We start from the raw sequence: 16,442 nt of genomic DNA, 5'->3' as shown, positions 1-16,442 counted from the left end.
CAGGTATCTGGATTCCCAATTCTGTACAACTAGACCATGACGATGTGAGTCCTTAACAGATCTCAGATTGTTATCCAAAGCACAGAAGGAAACCAATGGATTAAACATCAATTCAGCTCTAATCCATAAAAGTTCTTTACTAGATACTGGAAGGAAGCCTGGATGGGACCAAAGCGAGAGGGGAGAAAAGGAAGAAAGGGAGGAGAAGATGGAGGGACGGGGAGACGCAGGAAAAATTGATTCACTGGTTTTACATTTTACTTCAATTATTTAATTTCTAACTCTATTACCAACTGCCAAACCAAAATTTCCTTTGTTTTTCATCTTGAGTTTGTCTTCATATAAACATGAATTCAGCCTGTTTGGAACTGCTTTAATGAGAAAAAAAAAAAAGCAGGTAACTGAAAAAACATCCTTCTGTTTCTACCGCCTCTAGTTTGACATAAGCTGCTCTCATTTCCAGCTCACCACAGTATCTCTTGTCATGGAACAGATACTTTGCTTCATCTGTTAAATAAACCATCATGACTCCAGATCCAATTTTGTTTTAAAGGCTTCACTCCAACTTGGCTGATTATAGTCTTTAAATGAAAATAAGCTTTCAGCCCACTTTTATATTTTCTTAAGGTCAAATTGAAACATACTACCTATTATACGGTGGCTAAAGAAAAATTTTAAGTTGCCATCATATGTAAACTAATCACCTTGCCCAAGGGTAAAATAAACCTGTGTAATGTGTATGTGTAATGTGTATATCAAAGATATTTCCTCTTTCCTTTACTACTGAGCTTACTTAATATTTGTAAGGATGTGTAAAAAAAATTATAGTACTTTTATAATTAGACAGTCTGAGTATGAGGCCACATATTCCTAAGCTTTCCAAAGATTTACTGAGACACAGTTATTAATATACTATATATAGACAAAACTAATCCAAACTGATATGATTCAGAGGGTTGGGGAAAAAATCCTTTATAGGAATAGCAATTCAATAAATTCATGCCCATATTTCCAAACTTACACAAATGCAGGAGATTCTCATATAGTAATTTCAATAGAGAGGAATAAATCAAATAGTAAATTTTACTATAAAGGGAAGAAGTTGTTTTACAGAAATTTCACTTTAAAAATACAACCTCAAAATGGTAGCTCCAAGAACTGCATTCTGTTCTCAAATTTGCTAATAAACTCCCTTAAAAACATAGAATTTTCAATTTTTTTTTTTTTTTTTTTGAGACAGTTCTCGCTCTGTTGCCTAAACTGGAGTGCCACGGTGCAATATGGCTCACTGCAGCCTTGACCTCCCAAGCTCAAGTGATCCTCCCAACTCAGCCTCCCAAATAGCTGCAACCACAAGCATGTGCCACCAAACCCAGCTGATTTCTTTTTTTTTTTGGAGAGACGGGGTCTCACTATGTTGCCCAGGCTGGTCTCAAACTACTGGGCTCAAGCAATCCTCCTGACAGCCTCCCAAAATGCTGGGATTACATGTGTGAGCCACAATGCCTAGCCTCAAAAATTTTCAATGACTAGTTTAATCTGAAATAATTTCACTCATTTGTAAACGAAAAAGTCATAATCATCAAAAAATCTGACAACCTATGAAGACAAAAAATTAAAGATTATATATTACTTACAACGAAATAGTTAATATGAAGCACCTACTCTCTCTTGACTCAGCTAAGTGCTCCAAATATTATTTCTGTTATTAAGGGATAGGAAACATTTAAATAACTTAAGCAAGGTATCAGAGCTGCTAAGTGGAGAACAAGGGCTCAAACCCAGTCTGGAAGATGCCAGGGCCAGTGCTTGTAACTACTAACTATCTACTGGGCCAAGCGATTTCCTAACAAAATCTGGGATTTCTTCAATAATACAATACCAAGACAGAAATATGTTGTGACAGGAAATCAGAAAATAGCAACAAAGAAACAACTTACAGAAAATCAAAGATATTCATTTTATACTGAGGTGCTACCCAAAGGTGTTTTTTAAATGAAGAGAAAATGAAAGAACAAAAGAAGTAATTCAATTTGATATATCAATATCACAAACGACAAATAGAAAAACATTAAGATATTACCTTTATTCTTTGCATTTAAATCTTTAAAAATGAAATGTGAGTTGGGCGAATGTGAATAAAAGCAAATACAACTGCTACGCCACTGGCAGCAAATAAGTAACTTCTTTTCTCAGTGGCATATTATTCCAGTAAACACCAACAAATGGTCTAAAAAGATACCGATGAGGTCATAAGCATCCCTCTTTATATATCCAATTATAAAAGTAGCTAACAATATATCTTTGTGTGGTCTGAAAACAGCACTCCTAATCAATAAGCAAGAAAGTAGAAGAAAAATAGCAATGAGCAAGGACAAAGACAGCTACTCCTCTAAAGAACAAAACTGCAGACCTTAAGCATATTTATATTGCACAGATGACTATCCAAGTTTCTCATTCACTATCTTTCTGGTCTTCTCCCACTATTATACAAACAAGTATTTGTAAAAGTTCATGAACATTAGTGAATATTACATTAGTATGTTAGGATAGAGGACAAGGTGCCACATTTCTGGAATGATAAAGTGCGACATTTAAAAAACAAGTACATAAAACCCAAAAAAGTCAAAGAACTTAAAAGTGAAGACGAGACAGAAGAGAAGAGATTCATCACCACGTACACATATTTAAAAAAAAAAAAGGCCAGGTGCGGTGGCTCAAGCCTGTAATCCCAGCACTTTGGGAGGCTGAGATGGGTGGATCACGAGGTCAGGAGATCGAGACCATCCTGGCTAACACGGTGAAACCCCGTCTCTACTGAAAAATACAAAAAACTAGCCGGGCGAGGTGGTGGGTGCCTGTAGTCCCAGCTACTTGGGAGGCTGAGGCAGGAGAATGGCATAAACCCAGGAGGTGGAGCTTGCAGTGAGCTGAGATCCGGCCACTGCACTCCAGCCTGGGCGACAGAGCGAGACTCCGTCTCAAAAAAAAAAAAAATCTGGGCCATTGGAATCAAAATATTGTTACAAAGACACCATCTTCTGTAAATTAAAAATAAATAAATACAAACAAGGTCCCTGAAAACAGATGGGGTTGTCTTCCTGCTGTGAAACAAAGCAGTTTTAGCATTCATACAGGAAGAATTATGGTTTCAATTCAGAGTTTAAGGTCCTATTCCTTAGCATGCCTCAAATCCTACTATAACAAAGCCGGGTACATGGGTTTGAGTTTTCTAGTTATTCCAACCTACAACACTGACACAATCTTTATTAATTGCTTTAACGTTAGAAAAGAAATCCCTCATTTTCACTGGTCTCCAGAGAGCCTTACTTAACTCCCTATATTCTTCAATGTTTATTTCACATTTCTATTGGGAAACATTCAACATGTGTGCTTTATGGAGCATACACACAGAAAAGGTGTAATAACAGTATGTTTCTCTAATGCTGTAACTTTTCAAAGCACTTTCATAGCCATTTTATTATTCAAATTACATAGCAAGCTCCTCCAATATATAATACAGAAAACTGCTGGAGAAAGGGGTATTTTTAAGACACTACAAAATAAAGCAATTATTCTATCTAAAAAAAATTTAGAAAGGACATGTAAATATAAAGCCCTCATCTTACTAAATTATCTATGCTTTCATACAGTTCAATGCTCCAAACTCCTTAAAGTACTCTTTCCTTGACTCCTGATATTACACCATGCTGGATTTTCTCTTCTCTGGCCACCTCTCCCTAGTGGAAGCCTCTCCTACTCTCTTACTTTTAAAATGAGGGTTTCTTAGGGTTCTGTCTTTGATACACTTTTCTTATCACTCTATACTATCGCCTTAAGCAATCTCACACACCACCCCAGCTTCAAATACTACTCTTCATACTGACCACTCACAAAATTATAGCTCCAACTACACTACTCTCCTAAGTTTTAGGCCTAAATCTGACTGCTGACTCAACATCACTACTTAGATATCTCACAAATATCTCAAACATTAGCTAGCTTCTACACACTGATAGTTGTCTATCCGTTATCCACTACCCATCCCTTCCATACTAATAGAATCTCTATTTGTTAAAGGTAGTATTGTGTCCAATTAAAAACACTTTCCCAGATTCCCTCGCAGTTAGTCTGGTCAATGAGCGTTAGGTGAGTTTCCAGTAAAGCTTCTTCCTTTAGATTTAGGTATCGCTCTTTTCTCTTTTTTTTCTCCCCCTTTGGCCATACAGGTGAGGCTAAAGATGAAACAGCCACCTTGCAACTCTAAGTTGATAGGCATGATTTCTAAGATCAACACACTAAGGCTTGTGTAACAGAAGTTTACCTTACTGATGGCACTAGTCCTGGTTGGTTCCCCTGATAGTCCCTGAGACTTTTTGTTATATTAGAAAAATAACTCCCAGATGTTTAAAGCACTGTCAATCAACCTGATATCCACAATCAAACAGATCCTTGTTACAACAGCCAAAATTAAACTAATTTCTTCCCATACTCCCAAGGTTTGCTTTTCCAGTATTCTCCATCTTAGTTAATGCAGCAGCTTTGGCCCTGTTGCTCATACTAAAAACCTGGTAGTCAACTTGCTATCTCACTCTCTTTCACCCACCAAAAACCATCACCAAGTGCTGCCAATCCTATTTCTTAAACACATCTCTTATTTACCTACTTCTCTCACCTCTAGCCCAAGCCACCAATACATCTCGAGTCCAAAACCTCAACTTTCTCTCTTTAAGCCATTCTCCACAGAGCAGTATTTACAAACCAAATCATTCTCTCCCCTTTTTAAAAGCCTTCAAAGTTTCACACTGAACTCTGAATAAAGTCCAAAATTTTTAATATGGTATATAAGATCTTTTACAAATGTCTCCCAAACTGTGTCCTGAGGACAACCTACAGCAGAAGCACCTGGGGTGCACAATAAACATTTAGATTTTTGAATCAAACTGTAGGTCTGGGCCCCAGGAAGCTAGCTGTATTTTAAAATTAAGACACTAACAATTCTGATGTACATCGAAATATGAGAAGGCCCACTCTACATAATACGGTCCCGTCTCTAAGAGTCATCCACGGCCAATCTCCATCCACCTCACCTCACTCTTCTTTCAGTGCATTTGCCTTCTTTTCCCTTCTCAAATGTGCTAAACTCCTTCCTGTTCTGGGGCCTTCAAGTCAGACTAGCCTATTAACGCTATTCCATATTTCCTCTGACTCCTTCAAAACTTACACACTGTATTACCTTCCAGTGAAAACCAACCATATTTAACCACCCGGACAAAACAAGGTCTTCTTATTGTACCCTCTCCTAGCATTTTTTTACTTTTCTATCATTTATTATCATTATATTTAGTGAAATATTTTTAAAGAAATGAAACATTAAAGATACAGTTAACCATGCTCTCTGCATCCATTCCCTTCCCTCCCAGCAGTACGCCTTATCTAAAGATTGGTGTTCATGTTCTTATAGTTTTATTAGTAACTACATTGTATATTTGTGTCTCATAAAGTCTGCTATAGATGTACAAAAATAGCATCATATGGCATATAACATTTTGCACCTCACTTATTTTGTAACATTTAAAATGAATTAGATCTACATGCATCAGTATTAACAAATCATATTACCATTTCAGTTATTTTCAGTATTTATTCAGTATCTGTATCCCCGTTTAATTGCAAACACAAGTTGGATCATACTTGTCTCATTAACCACTCACTGCAAATCCTAAACACCTCACAGTTTCTAGCACATATTAGGCAAGAAATAAACATTCATTGACTAAGAATCTATCAGTGAATAATAAAGCACAGGAATAATGCTAAGGTTGATTTATATAGATCTGAACTGCTCAATCAAATTTAATTGGCTAAATATCTTGAACTAATTCTGTTTGTGTGCTGTTTGAACAAAAATTAGTGAAATGCTGAGGGGGATGGTAATCCTTTTAGCTCTTACTTGGTAGAAAAAAAGACCTAAAGAAAATAATTTTAAAGGTTATACATTTTCATTTATATAGAGGGATCTAATCTTGGATATTGGTTGGGTACCAGAAATGAAGAAAACACCACAAGAGGAGAACAAAAAAAAAACAACAACAACAGAAGTTTGCTATGTAAAACAGTGATTGAAAATATTGAAATGGAAACCAGGAAGCCAGAAGAATCCTGGACTTCAGCCACTTTCTTACAGTCACACAAGTGGGAAAGCAACTTCATAAAAGCAATGAGTTATCTGACTACAAATTTACACTTATTACAAAAGCAATTCTAGAAGAAAAGTAGAGCAATTTCAAGTGGGTACGTTTACAATAAAACCGCTAACTTGCCAGAATAAGGGTGTTCAGATAGGTGAAAGTTATTTTTTTGGTTATCCTTTAACAGCAGAATTGTTTCTTCATAGTCCAGTAAAAAGAGACATTAAGGCAGAAATATTTTATTGGTATGATTAAAGAGGATTAATAGTATTAGTCACCATGGAATGTTAACAAAATCATTTGTCCTGTAATTTCACCAGATGTCAATGAAGTTTCATTGTGCAGAAGATGTAACATTTATTCATCTCAATTCAAATATTCATCTCAAACAGTATTATTTAGTTCATTCTTTATTTACATTACAAATCTTGTGCATAGACCTGGATCAATGATGCATATACTTCAAGGATCTAAGTAAAATAATAAATAAAGAATAAGCTATATTATACTGAAGAAGAGAAGTTTGGACTTTTACATTTCATGTGTGGTTTTCTAACTTTTTAAAGAAAATTAAACTACAATGGCAAATGTCAGCATCAAAAGATTTGAAAGTGAACACATATAAAGATGTGGAATTAAAAACCCATTTCCTGAGTAACTTTGATATAATTTTTTAAATTACCTCATTTTGGCCCAAATTATGATATGAAAGAATAAAAAATGGAATACTTGAAATTTAAATAATATATTCTGAGTTTTTCAACTAAAATCTTTAATTTGGAATGACTGTGAGAAAGAACAAAACAACAGAACTTGGGTGGAATTCAATTAACAATTTATACCATGGTTTTAGATATCATTAATCTCATTTAACAGAAGAAAGTCAAGCCTTAAGGATTAAGTTTTAAGCTGTCCTCTCAAAAGAATCTTTGTAAATTGCCCCTTTGTGATGATTTGTGAAAGGCACATATAAAATAACGAAAAGTTATAATTCTAATCTAGATCTAAAAAAAGTTCAGCAAGAAACTGATTATCATAATTGAAATTTGAATTTTACAATAAAATGGTTCAAATGTGAGTATCTTTGTGTAACTGATACTAATATTTCATCATTTTTATTCTGGAATGCATAATATGAAAGCAAGCAGACTTTATATCGAATGAGTTTATATTGAAACTTGTGGGGAGAAGAGCTACTCAGGCAGTTTACATTTTCAGAATTAAGAAACCAATACTATAATATTTGGAGAGCAATAATATTTAAGTTTTAACATTTTAAGTCAACAAAGCCTTTCAAAAAGTAACGTATTTCAATAACTCAATATACAGAGTCCTTCATAAATATTAGAACTCCAGAACTATGAAATGGAGATTGATACTGAAGACAATATGTACTATAGACAGAGTAAATAAGCAGACAAATTAGGAACCTTGGGGGCCACTCACAGATTCAAATGTCTAAAATAAACAAGGGAAGTAGCTAGATATTTTGCATGTTTTGGAAGAGCTAACATGCAAAGAAAAAAAATTTTTCTTAAGAAACCATTTGTTTAGAACTTATATAGTTAATCTAACCTCAAAGGAATTTATTTTAAAAAGCCAGTGGTGTAACATTTATTTTTAGAGTTACATTTCTGCTACATTTTCTTTCTTTCAAAGGTTGCAGGGTAATGTTTTATTTTTAGAACTACTATATAACTTTAAAATTTACTTTTAACTTTACTAATTTTTAACAACTGGGACATAAGACTGCTTACTAGAAAAACACAATTAGTTTTAATAAATGCTGATGGTACCATCTGCCAAATAACCTAGTCACATTAACTACCACCAATTATGCTTCTCTCATTAAAACTAAACCACAAAACAAACTCCATCCTAACAAAACACACAACAGACCAACCCCCTCAAAAGAGAAAAAAATCTAAATATGCTAATAGAAAAAGCAAAGTGCTAGGAACCCTGGAAAAGGGCGCCTGAGTGGGGTGGGAGTTTGTACCAGATAACATTCAAGATTACTTTCAAATTCAAATCTGTGATTCTAAAAAATATGTAGGATTATGGTAAATAAAAGTACATCAAAATTCTAGAAAGGTTGGACTATGTTTTAAAAATAAAAGAAAGTCTTCAGCTATTTACAGAATATAAATTTAATTATAGCTCAAGATTCCAAATATAATTGCTGGGCAGAGGAGATTTTCATTATATAAACAAAAATCACCAGAAATGTAATATGAAAACAGAAATTCAAAAACTATTTTGGGTAAGAATTTTTTCTTTCAAAAGCTAAGCTTTCCAAATAGATAATTTTAATTATCTGTGGTTTTAAGGACTGAAAGCATTTCAGCAAGGTAAATAGCTAATGAAAAAATACCATTATTTTTAATCATACTACATATAGAAAAATCATATCCTCAGATATTGAAATATGGCTTAAAAATAAATAAATTGTTCTTTGCCATTGAGATGTGGTATACAATTTTTCTTTAAAAAAATTCCATAATTAGTAAATGAGATTTAGAGTTAAAAGTATAGTAACCGACAGAGGCAGTTGGCACCAGCTCACCCATTTCTAATACTTGCCTTTTGAGGACAAGATCATACTTTTTTTTTTTTTTTAAAAGCAATACATACTGGTTTTCAATAATAAATATTCTGTAATTTATTGTTGAATGAAATTTTAAAAACCACAGATTCTGCCAAAAAAGCAATGCAATCCAAGTGCTAATTAGTATCCTATTCATTTTGGTGAAGGGTTAATGGTTCAGGAAGCCAATATAAAAGTTTTTTATGAAAACAGGTTTTCTATACATGGCATATTTTAAAAATCTCTATTAGCTACAACTTACAAAAATTACTAAAGTAGATCTACAATCTATAAAATAGAAATGGTAAACAAAGTCAACTTAAATTCTCTTCCTCTCCTATGTTCACAAAATAGAAACAGAAAACATTTTAAGACCATAGTAACAGAATCACTTTGTTAAATAAGCATTTACAATCAGGCTACTTAACAAACTATTTTAAAAATAAGTACCTTTTCTATTACTATTTAAAAAGTTAAGAATTCTAAGAAACATCACGTTTTGCCCGCTGTTTCATGTTGGATAAATATTGCCTCAGATCCTCTTAGAGTAGTTTTCTAAATTTCTCAAAGTCATGTGCATTTTATGGTATTCAGATTAATAAACTACTGACTGGTGGTTGGGGTATAAAATAAAAGAACTTCCCCCAACCCAATTAAATTCCTTCCATTTCTAAGCAATGTAAGAAACAAAGGTTTTTAACTTTGTTACAATTTGAAATAAAAGAAAAATAGTTGAACTTGGATATACTTGAGTTTATGTTTATGTATAATTGTACCCTTGAACTACATGACAGAGAAAAGACAGAGTAAGGTAAAGTCCATTCTCAATAAATCTAAGTGAAAATCTGAGCATAAGGCCATGATGCATGGTAACAAATTTCCATTTATGCTACATCTCCAACATCTGGTTTTGGTTTTATTACACAATGCAAATATAACATTTAATCCAAAATGGTAGAGAAGGAATTGAGAAGAAATCACACATTAAGTATACCGATCATATACCTTTAAAAAATGCTTTCTAGCATTTTCAAGGCCATCTAGGAGAAAAACCAAAATTTTTACAAATGAATAGTAAAACAGATTCTTAAAACCAAAAATTGTACCACAGTGAACTAAATAAAACTATTCCATAAACTGCTCAACATGAGAGGTGCACTACTTCTTTTAAGTCAAAAACAATTTTAAAAATACAATCCTTCCTTATAATAGATTTTGGAAAGTGCTTTAAAGTCAGATTCCACATGAAATCTAGTATTCTTGGTTTCACTTTTCCAGAGTTCCCCCAATATTGTTACTACTCTCTTACCCTGGCAGTACTGGTAGTGAATGGGAGTGGTAACAGAAACCACAAATCTTTAAAGTCAAATTGAAGAAGTCAAATGGTAAAGTATGTTATACTTTACCAATTCTAGGGCAGCAAAAATTTTAGGAGTTCTTTTGTGTCAAAGCTTGGAACAGGAATAGATCAATGAATAATTTATACATAATATACAATGTGAAAAGAACTGCTCGTCATTTTCAGAATATGAATGGGTAGATTAAGGTATATAGATAAGGAAATGATATATATGTATGCACAAACATACATATGCACAAACAAATGCAACCCATACATTATATATAAATTATCAGGATATAGGCTGACATAACAGTGTATTTCAGCAGTTCTTTCCACATAAATATATGCCTATTAAATATACACTGTCAGATCAAGATCACCAGGCATTTTAAGTCTCCTCTCTCTTTGCTTCAAATGAATTTTTTAAAAAAGTCTTTAAAAGCAAGTAATCATAAACTGTTACATATATTGAATATATTATTATACTGGAATTCCTTATTAACTAATTCTAAAAGAACTTCCTTTAAAAATCCCACAGATTAATACAAATTCATGTAAACAACAATATTTCCCCTTTCAAATGGTTTTAAAACTTCTACAATATATTCAGGAAATCTCCAGAATATGAATGGCAGATTTAATTAAACATAAAAATATAAAGTACTATATTTGACCTACAATACATGGAGCCTCTATAATTTCTACTACAATTTGGATCATGCTGTACAAACATACAAAATTCCTTCTGAAAATGTAATCTCCTCAGAAACCAGTTAAGGTGAATTTCTAGATCATTGTCATTCTGTTTAATATAAATTCTACTGAGATTAACAGTTTTATTCTAAAGCAATATAATGATACTCTTCATTTGGTTTAGCAATGTTTTTCTTATTATTTAGGCAACAACAGATAAAATGAGAGTTACATAGTGAATAACAACAATATTCCTCCTTGGAAAGCAAAAATAACCTACAAATAGGGTTGCATTTTTTTTTTGTTACCAAATGGAAAAACAACCAAAAAAATTGAGAGAAAAGTTTTTATTCAAATACTTCTAGTACAACCAATAGGAAAAGTCCTCCTCCCAAAAAAACCACTAATGCTATATTGCATTTTTAAAAATCAAATAAAGCCCTTTTGAGTACTTCTAGTTTACTTTGAGGCAGCTTCAGAATAGCAAACACTTTAACAGTATCTTCATAAAGAATAATTTTTTCTAAGTTAAAATCCCAACTGTATTTGTACCTAAAATGTTGAAGTTGCTTTGATTAAAAAAAACCAAAAAACAAAACAAAAAAAAAAACAATAAAATCAGCTTAAAATAAATTTATTGTACAATACAAAATGTAGGCATACTGGAAAATAAAGGTACATTATTAAATATACAAAGCAAATGAAAGAAAGCTAAACAACACAAATGTTTTCATCCAAACACTAAGATAAAATGCACGACATTTATGCTAAAAACAAAGTACTTCAAGAACAATATGCATTTCAAATGAAATGTTAATGATGCCAAAAAAATAAAAAGAAAGAAAAAAGAAAATCAAATATGCTACATTGTAAATGCTTGAATATCAAGAATCAATAATGGCATAAAACAAACCCAATAATACTGGGTACTTTCAAGAACTTTGTTTAAAAAGGTGTTAAGAATACTGAAAGAATCAAAATATGTCCTTAAAATTGGCAAAGTTTTTTCTTTTTTAAGTTTGAGAGCCTACTCACAGTATCTTATCTCTTCTTCCATTTACACTTTTCTATAAAAATTTCTGGATGCTCCTTCTTAACATTTTCTAAACACAGGAGCTTAGATAATAGTACTTCATTTTTAAGTATGCATTTAAGCATTACCAACACCAAAATAGTCAGTGCCACAAATTAACAACCTAATTTTGAAATCTATACGGCTATGTATGCAATATGAAAACTAAATCTTCATTTTATAAAGTGAAACCAATTTCTGAATGAAACGGTAAAATGTAACAATTTAGATCATAGGGGAAACCACAATGCCTTTTTTCCAATTAAGGCATTTGGTTGCCCAAACTACAAATGGCCCTGGTGCAACTAACACAAATATGCAGTAAGGCCTTGAGAAGCATCCAGTTAGGATATGCATCTGAACATTCAAAGAACATTCAAGTAAGCATAAAATCCTGGGCAAAATCCTCTACAACTTAAAATATAATTATTTAAATATATAAATGTAATACTTAAGTTAGCCCAAAAGGCGTTTGGCCACACCTCTGGTAGGGAATTTCTTTTCTTAATATCACAGTTCCCAAACTCAAGACATTATGATCAAAATTTTCTATCTTTATTTGCACTAGTATCTAAAATACTCAGTGACATCTTTTTTGTTACACTATGTTTACTTTTACAGACTTTCCATTACCACATACACCATCATGCTAAGAAGTCGCCAAGTTTTTCTTCTAATCCCCCACTAAAATAAACAGGTTTCAACGAACTTGAAACTGTAGGGGAACTACGGGGAAAACCAGAGGGGTATATGGAAGAAGGAAGAAGTGTGAATAGGTCCTATAGGATTTTACAATCACTTTGCCAAGACAACTTTAAATACTATGAATAATTACTTGAAATCAGGTTGTGTAGAATCTATAGTTCTCTTAAAAACAAGTTTTGATTCTCAATATTGCATTTTTATTATCAAACAAAAGGATTTAGATCTAACATATTTTAGTAGCATACTTACTACCTGCAGACTAAATTCATTTCTCAAGTACTCTAAAAGAGTTCAAATAGAACAAACTTTATGAGATGCTATAACTTATAACAAAAGAAATATTAGCATTTATAAAATTATTAGGATAATAAAATTTTAAAAGCTAAAAACCAAAATTTGCCATTCATATTTAAATATAACATAGAAAAAGTTATGTGGATAATATGAAAATAAAATTGTTTAGGTGAACAATTCACTTGAAGACACTCACTGTTTCTCCTTCTGAGTAACTAACCATTATAACTTTATATCAATGAAATGTCATTATCTCACATCTGAAATTCTTTGGCTGGAATGTTTTAGTAACATAAGACACTCCTGTATATAACAATTCTGACGGAACAGAGGAGTTGCAAAATAAAAAAGGTATATTTTAAAACATTTGATAAATTTTTAAATAAATTTTTTAAAATGTAAAGCCAATCTATCACTAAAAATGGCATAAATGTAAATGCAAGCTAATTTTATCCACTGCTATTTTAAATAAAATAATTTGGGGTTCATTATTTTGCCTTTTTAGTTTTGTATTTAGCATAGAAGTACTTTCTATTGCCACTACAGACATCAAGTTAGTTTTAAAAATGGAAAGGAAAAAACAAAATGCAACAAAAGTTATGAGTTTAATTTGTGAATTTTAGAACTAAGAATTACAATTTTCTGTTACTATTGTAAAATGGGATTATCTGACCACATAGTTAACATTTTAATTACATCAAGAAAAATGTAAATTTTTCCTTTTTGTATTTTTAAAAATAAAGCAAATTTATGTACTTGTAAATATTTTTTAAAGACCAACAAATGCACTTCTTAATCTACTGTCTTTATACAAAGATTAAAAGGAAAAAAAAAAAGCTTTATGGCTCCAGCACCCAAGATTGAGAACAAAAAATACCTCAAATAAATATTTATAACTTGCAAAAAAAAAAGCTAAAGGTGTTTGAAAGATTAAATGAAGAAACATTCTGAAACTAGAACCCATTTCTTTAGCTTTTCTCTCCCAGACTTTCCATTCTATATACTACAGTTGTAGAGATGTCCTCATTTGACTCAGGTGACACTTTTTTCCATACTGTCTCTTTTAAAGCAAGTTCTTGTTGGAGACTTTCATAGTCCAATGGTCCAAAGGAATGCTAGTTGTTCAAGCAACATACATAATTTATTAGTGCACTTGAGTGAAGAAAGGTCCAAGCTACAAAATGGTATTTTTCAATGAACATTATTAAAATGTTAACATTTTAAACCACCACCTCTGACATTTTGTTTCATGTTACTCAGGTCGACTCCCACGGAAGTTTCTATTCTGTTGGTTTTGCATAATTCTTACATAGTAACAGAAATTAATTTGATAAAAACTAACAAAAATTTAGTTTAGCACTACAGAAAATGTACTTAGTATGTATTAAAAATATTTTCTACTTACAAGTTCTTCATATTATCTTGAGGTCTAATTAGGTAATTTTACTACAAACATTTTCAATATGGTACGCAAAGAAACTGAATCAAAAATCTCAACACAAGCCCCTTGGTGCAGTGAAAAACTATATAAAATATAGACCAAAAAAGTTAAGTCCTGACTCTTAATACTACTTCTAACAAAGGAATATATGTGTACAATAGTATGAAGCCAAATACATTGATAAAAAAACAAATAGGACCGTAAGATTATTAGGAATACTGCATTAAACACAGTGGAAAAAAATATTTCATCTACAGTGACTTAACAAAACTTTTGAGGCTTCATATGGTCTCTCACTAATATGATAATCCTTTTCTATTTACATATCCGTCTACACAGTATGCAAGAAGTTAAAATAAACTTCAATTTAGGACTGACAAATATTAAAACAATGCTTTATAGCATGTAGCACGTTTCAATGTCTTTTTTTTTTTTTTTTTTTAACAGAATCAATTCTAAAAATCTTGCTTAAAATAGTGGAAAATGGAAGGGGAAAACCCTGACACTAGGCTAACCATTTTCAATTTAAGTAACAAAACAGTAATATTTAAATATCTATATCCATTAACTATTAAGCAATATTTAAATGTCTAATACTGGTGATCCCGGGTTAAAATGTCAACAATTTGTTTACACTCATTTATGAATAGCAGAGACCCGAGGCCACTAACAAACTAAGATTTTATTTATACAGGCAAATATCACTTTTTCTCTTCTTAAAAATTTTATATAATTATCTAAATACGAATTTTGCTTACCCTTTGATCACCACCTTCTCTTCGAGGATCAAGTTTTTTTGCAAAGTGTCTCAAATTATCATAGTTATGGAAATTACACAGAGAAACAAGATCCTGTAAACAGTTATACAGAACAGGTATAAGAAATTGGCTATTCATTGGTTATGTATATCCATATTTTAACAAACTCTGCTTATATCGTCCAGCTTAGAAATCATCACTACATGCTAATAAAGTAGTATAATGCATCAATAAGAGAACTAAAATCAGAGTAAGATATGGATACAAGTTTTAAGGGCACCGCTTACTAACATGATCCTAGGGCTCAGCCAATCAAATCATCTTTCACCTTCTACAAAATAGGGTTTATAACCGGCCCCATGAAAGAATTCTTCTATCAAATAAGTGTAAAGCAACATTAAAATATACGTAAGTACTCTGGTTACAATCTACTATACTTTATATGCAATCCAATATCATACTCTAGTTTTTGTAAAATATGAAAGACTGGAAAATAAAACAAGTTTAATTGAGTATGACACTCAATATGAACTCTGGAAAGTAATAAATGTAACTAAAACTAGAAGCTCAAACATTAGCAGGAAGTAGGTAACAACAAAATACAGAACTATCAAGAGCAGTAACACTTTAAAAACTGTTTAATCTTTTTTTAATTTTCAGTGCTTATTTCCTCAAAAAAATGTTTAAAGGTAGTCAATGGATAAAGATATTTAAAAATGCAGATTAAAGATAAACCAAAATAATTCTTAAGATATACTAGCTTTTAAATTACTTCTCCAAGTTTAATATCTTTTGTTGAGCTTTTGAAAATTGATACTAATTCTAACCATGAAAATTAAAATATTAGCACCTAACAAATATAATCTGTGGGAATAATTAAATGGGAGCTGTCTGACAGAGGCAACTTGAAGCTCCTCTGGGAGTATTTCCACAGCTACCTAATAACTGGCCCACTATAGGTGGAAGGCCAAGAGTTAATGAACTATGGAAAATAGGTTACAAAAAAGAATCACTGGATGGCTCAACTTATATCATCATTATTCTCATTAAGAAAATATGCTTACGTGACAAAAGTGAATTCCCTTAACACTGTTGCCCATCTTATCCAGAGGAGGAGACCAGCACATCATACCCATAACATTGGGGACAACTAAAAGAATGCCCCCAGCAACTCCAGATTTTGCAGGAAGACCAACCTAAAAATAATTCAGTAAAAGAGTATTCAGGTAAAAATTTTAAAATAAGAAATGTTATGTTCAACAATAGGGAAATGGGGGCTGGGCACCATGGCTCACTCCTGTAATCTCAGCACTTTGTGAGGCCAAGGCAAGCAGATCACTTGAGCCCAGGAGTTGGAGG

General features: G+C 32.1%; 1 protein-coding gene across 4 annotated transcripts in view; it reads right to left on the bottom strand.

Annotated features, from left to right (window-relative positions):
- The window catches only part of GLS (glutaminase), an 86,079-nt gene that overhangs the window by 19,183 nt on the left and 50,454 nt on the right, over positions 1-16,442 (bottom strand). For 2 of the 4 annotated variants that reach the window (XM_007965664.3, XM_007965668.3), the window contains 2 exons: positions 16,148-16,279; positions 15,084-15,176 (listed from right to left, as the gene is read on the bottom strand). In XM_007965664.3, coding sequence (XP_007963855.3) covers positions 15,084-15,176; positions 16,148-16,279 — 225 coding nt within the window. Of the gene's footprint in view, positions 1-11,431; positions 14,059-15,083; positions 15,177-16,147; positions 16,280-16,442 lie in introns of those variants that run through there. The other 2 variants (XM_007965665.3, XM_007965667.3) reach the window with 2 other exon arrangements.

Source organism: Chlorocebus sabaeus, chromosome 10, assembly GCF_047675955.1.
Source record: "Chlorocebus sabaeus isolate Y175 chromosome 10, mChlSab1.0.hap1, whole genome shotgun sequence".
Lineage (NCBI taxonomy): Eukaryota > Metazoa > Chordata > Mammalia > Primates > Cercopithecidae > Chlorocebus > Chlorocebus sabaeus.
The sequence above is the reverse complement of the archived record's forward strand: the minus strand, read 5'-3'. Positions and strand labels throughout refer to the sequence as shown.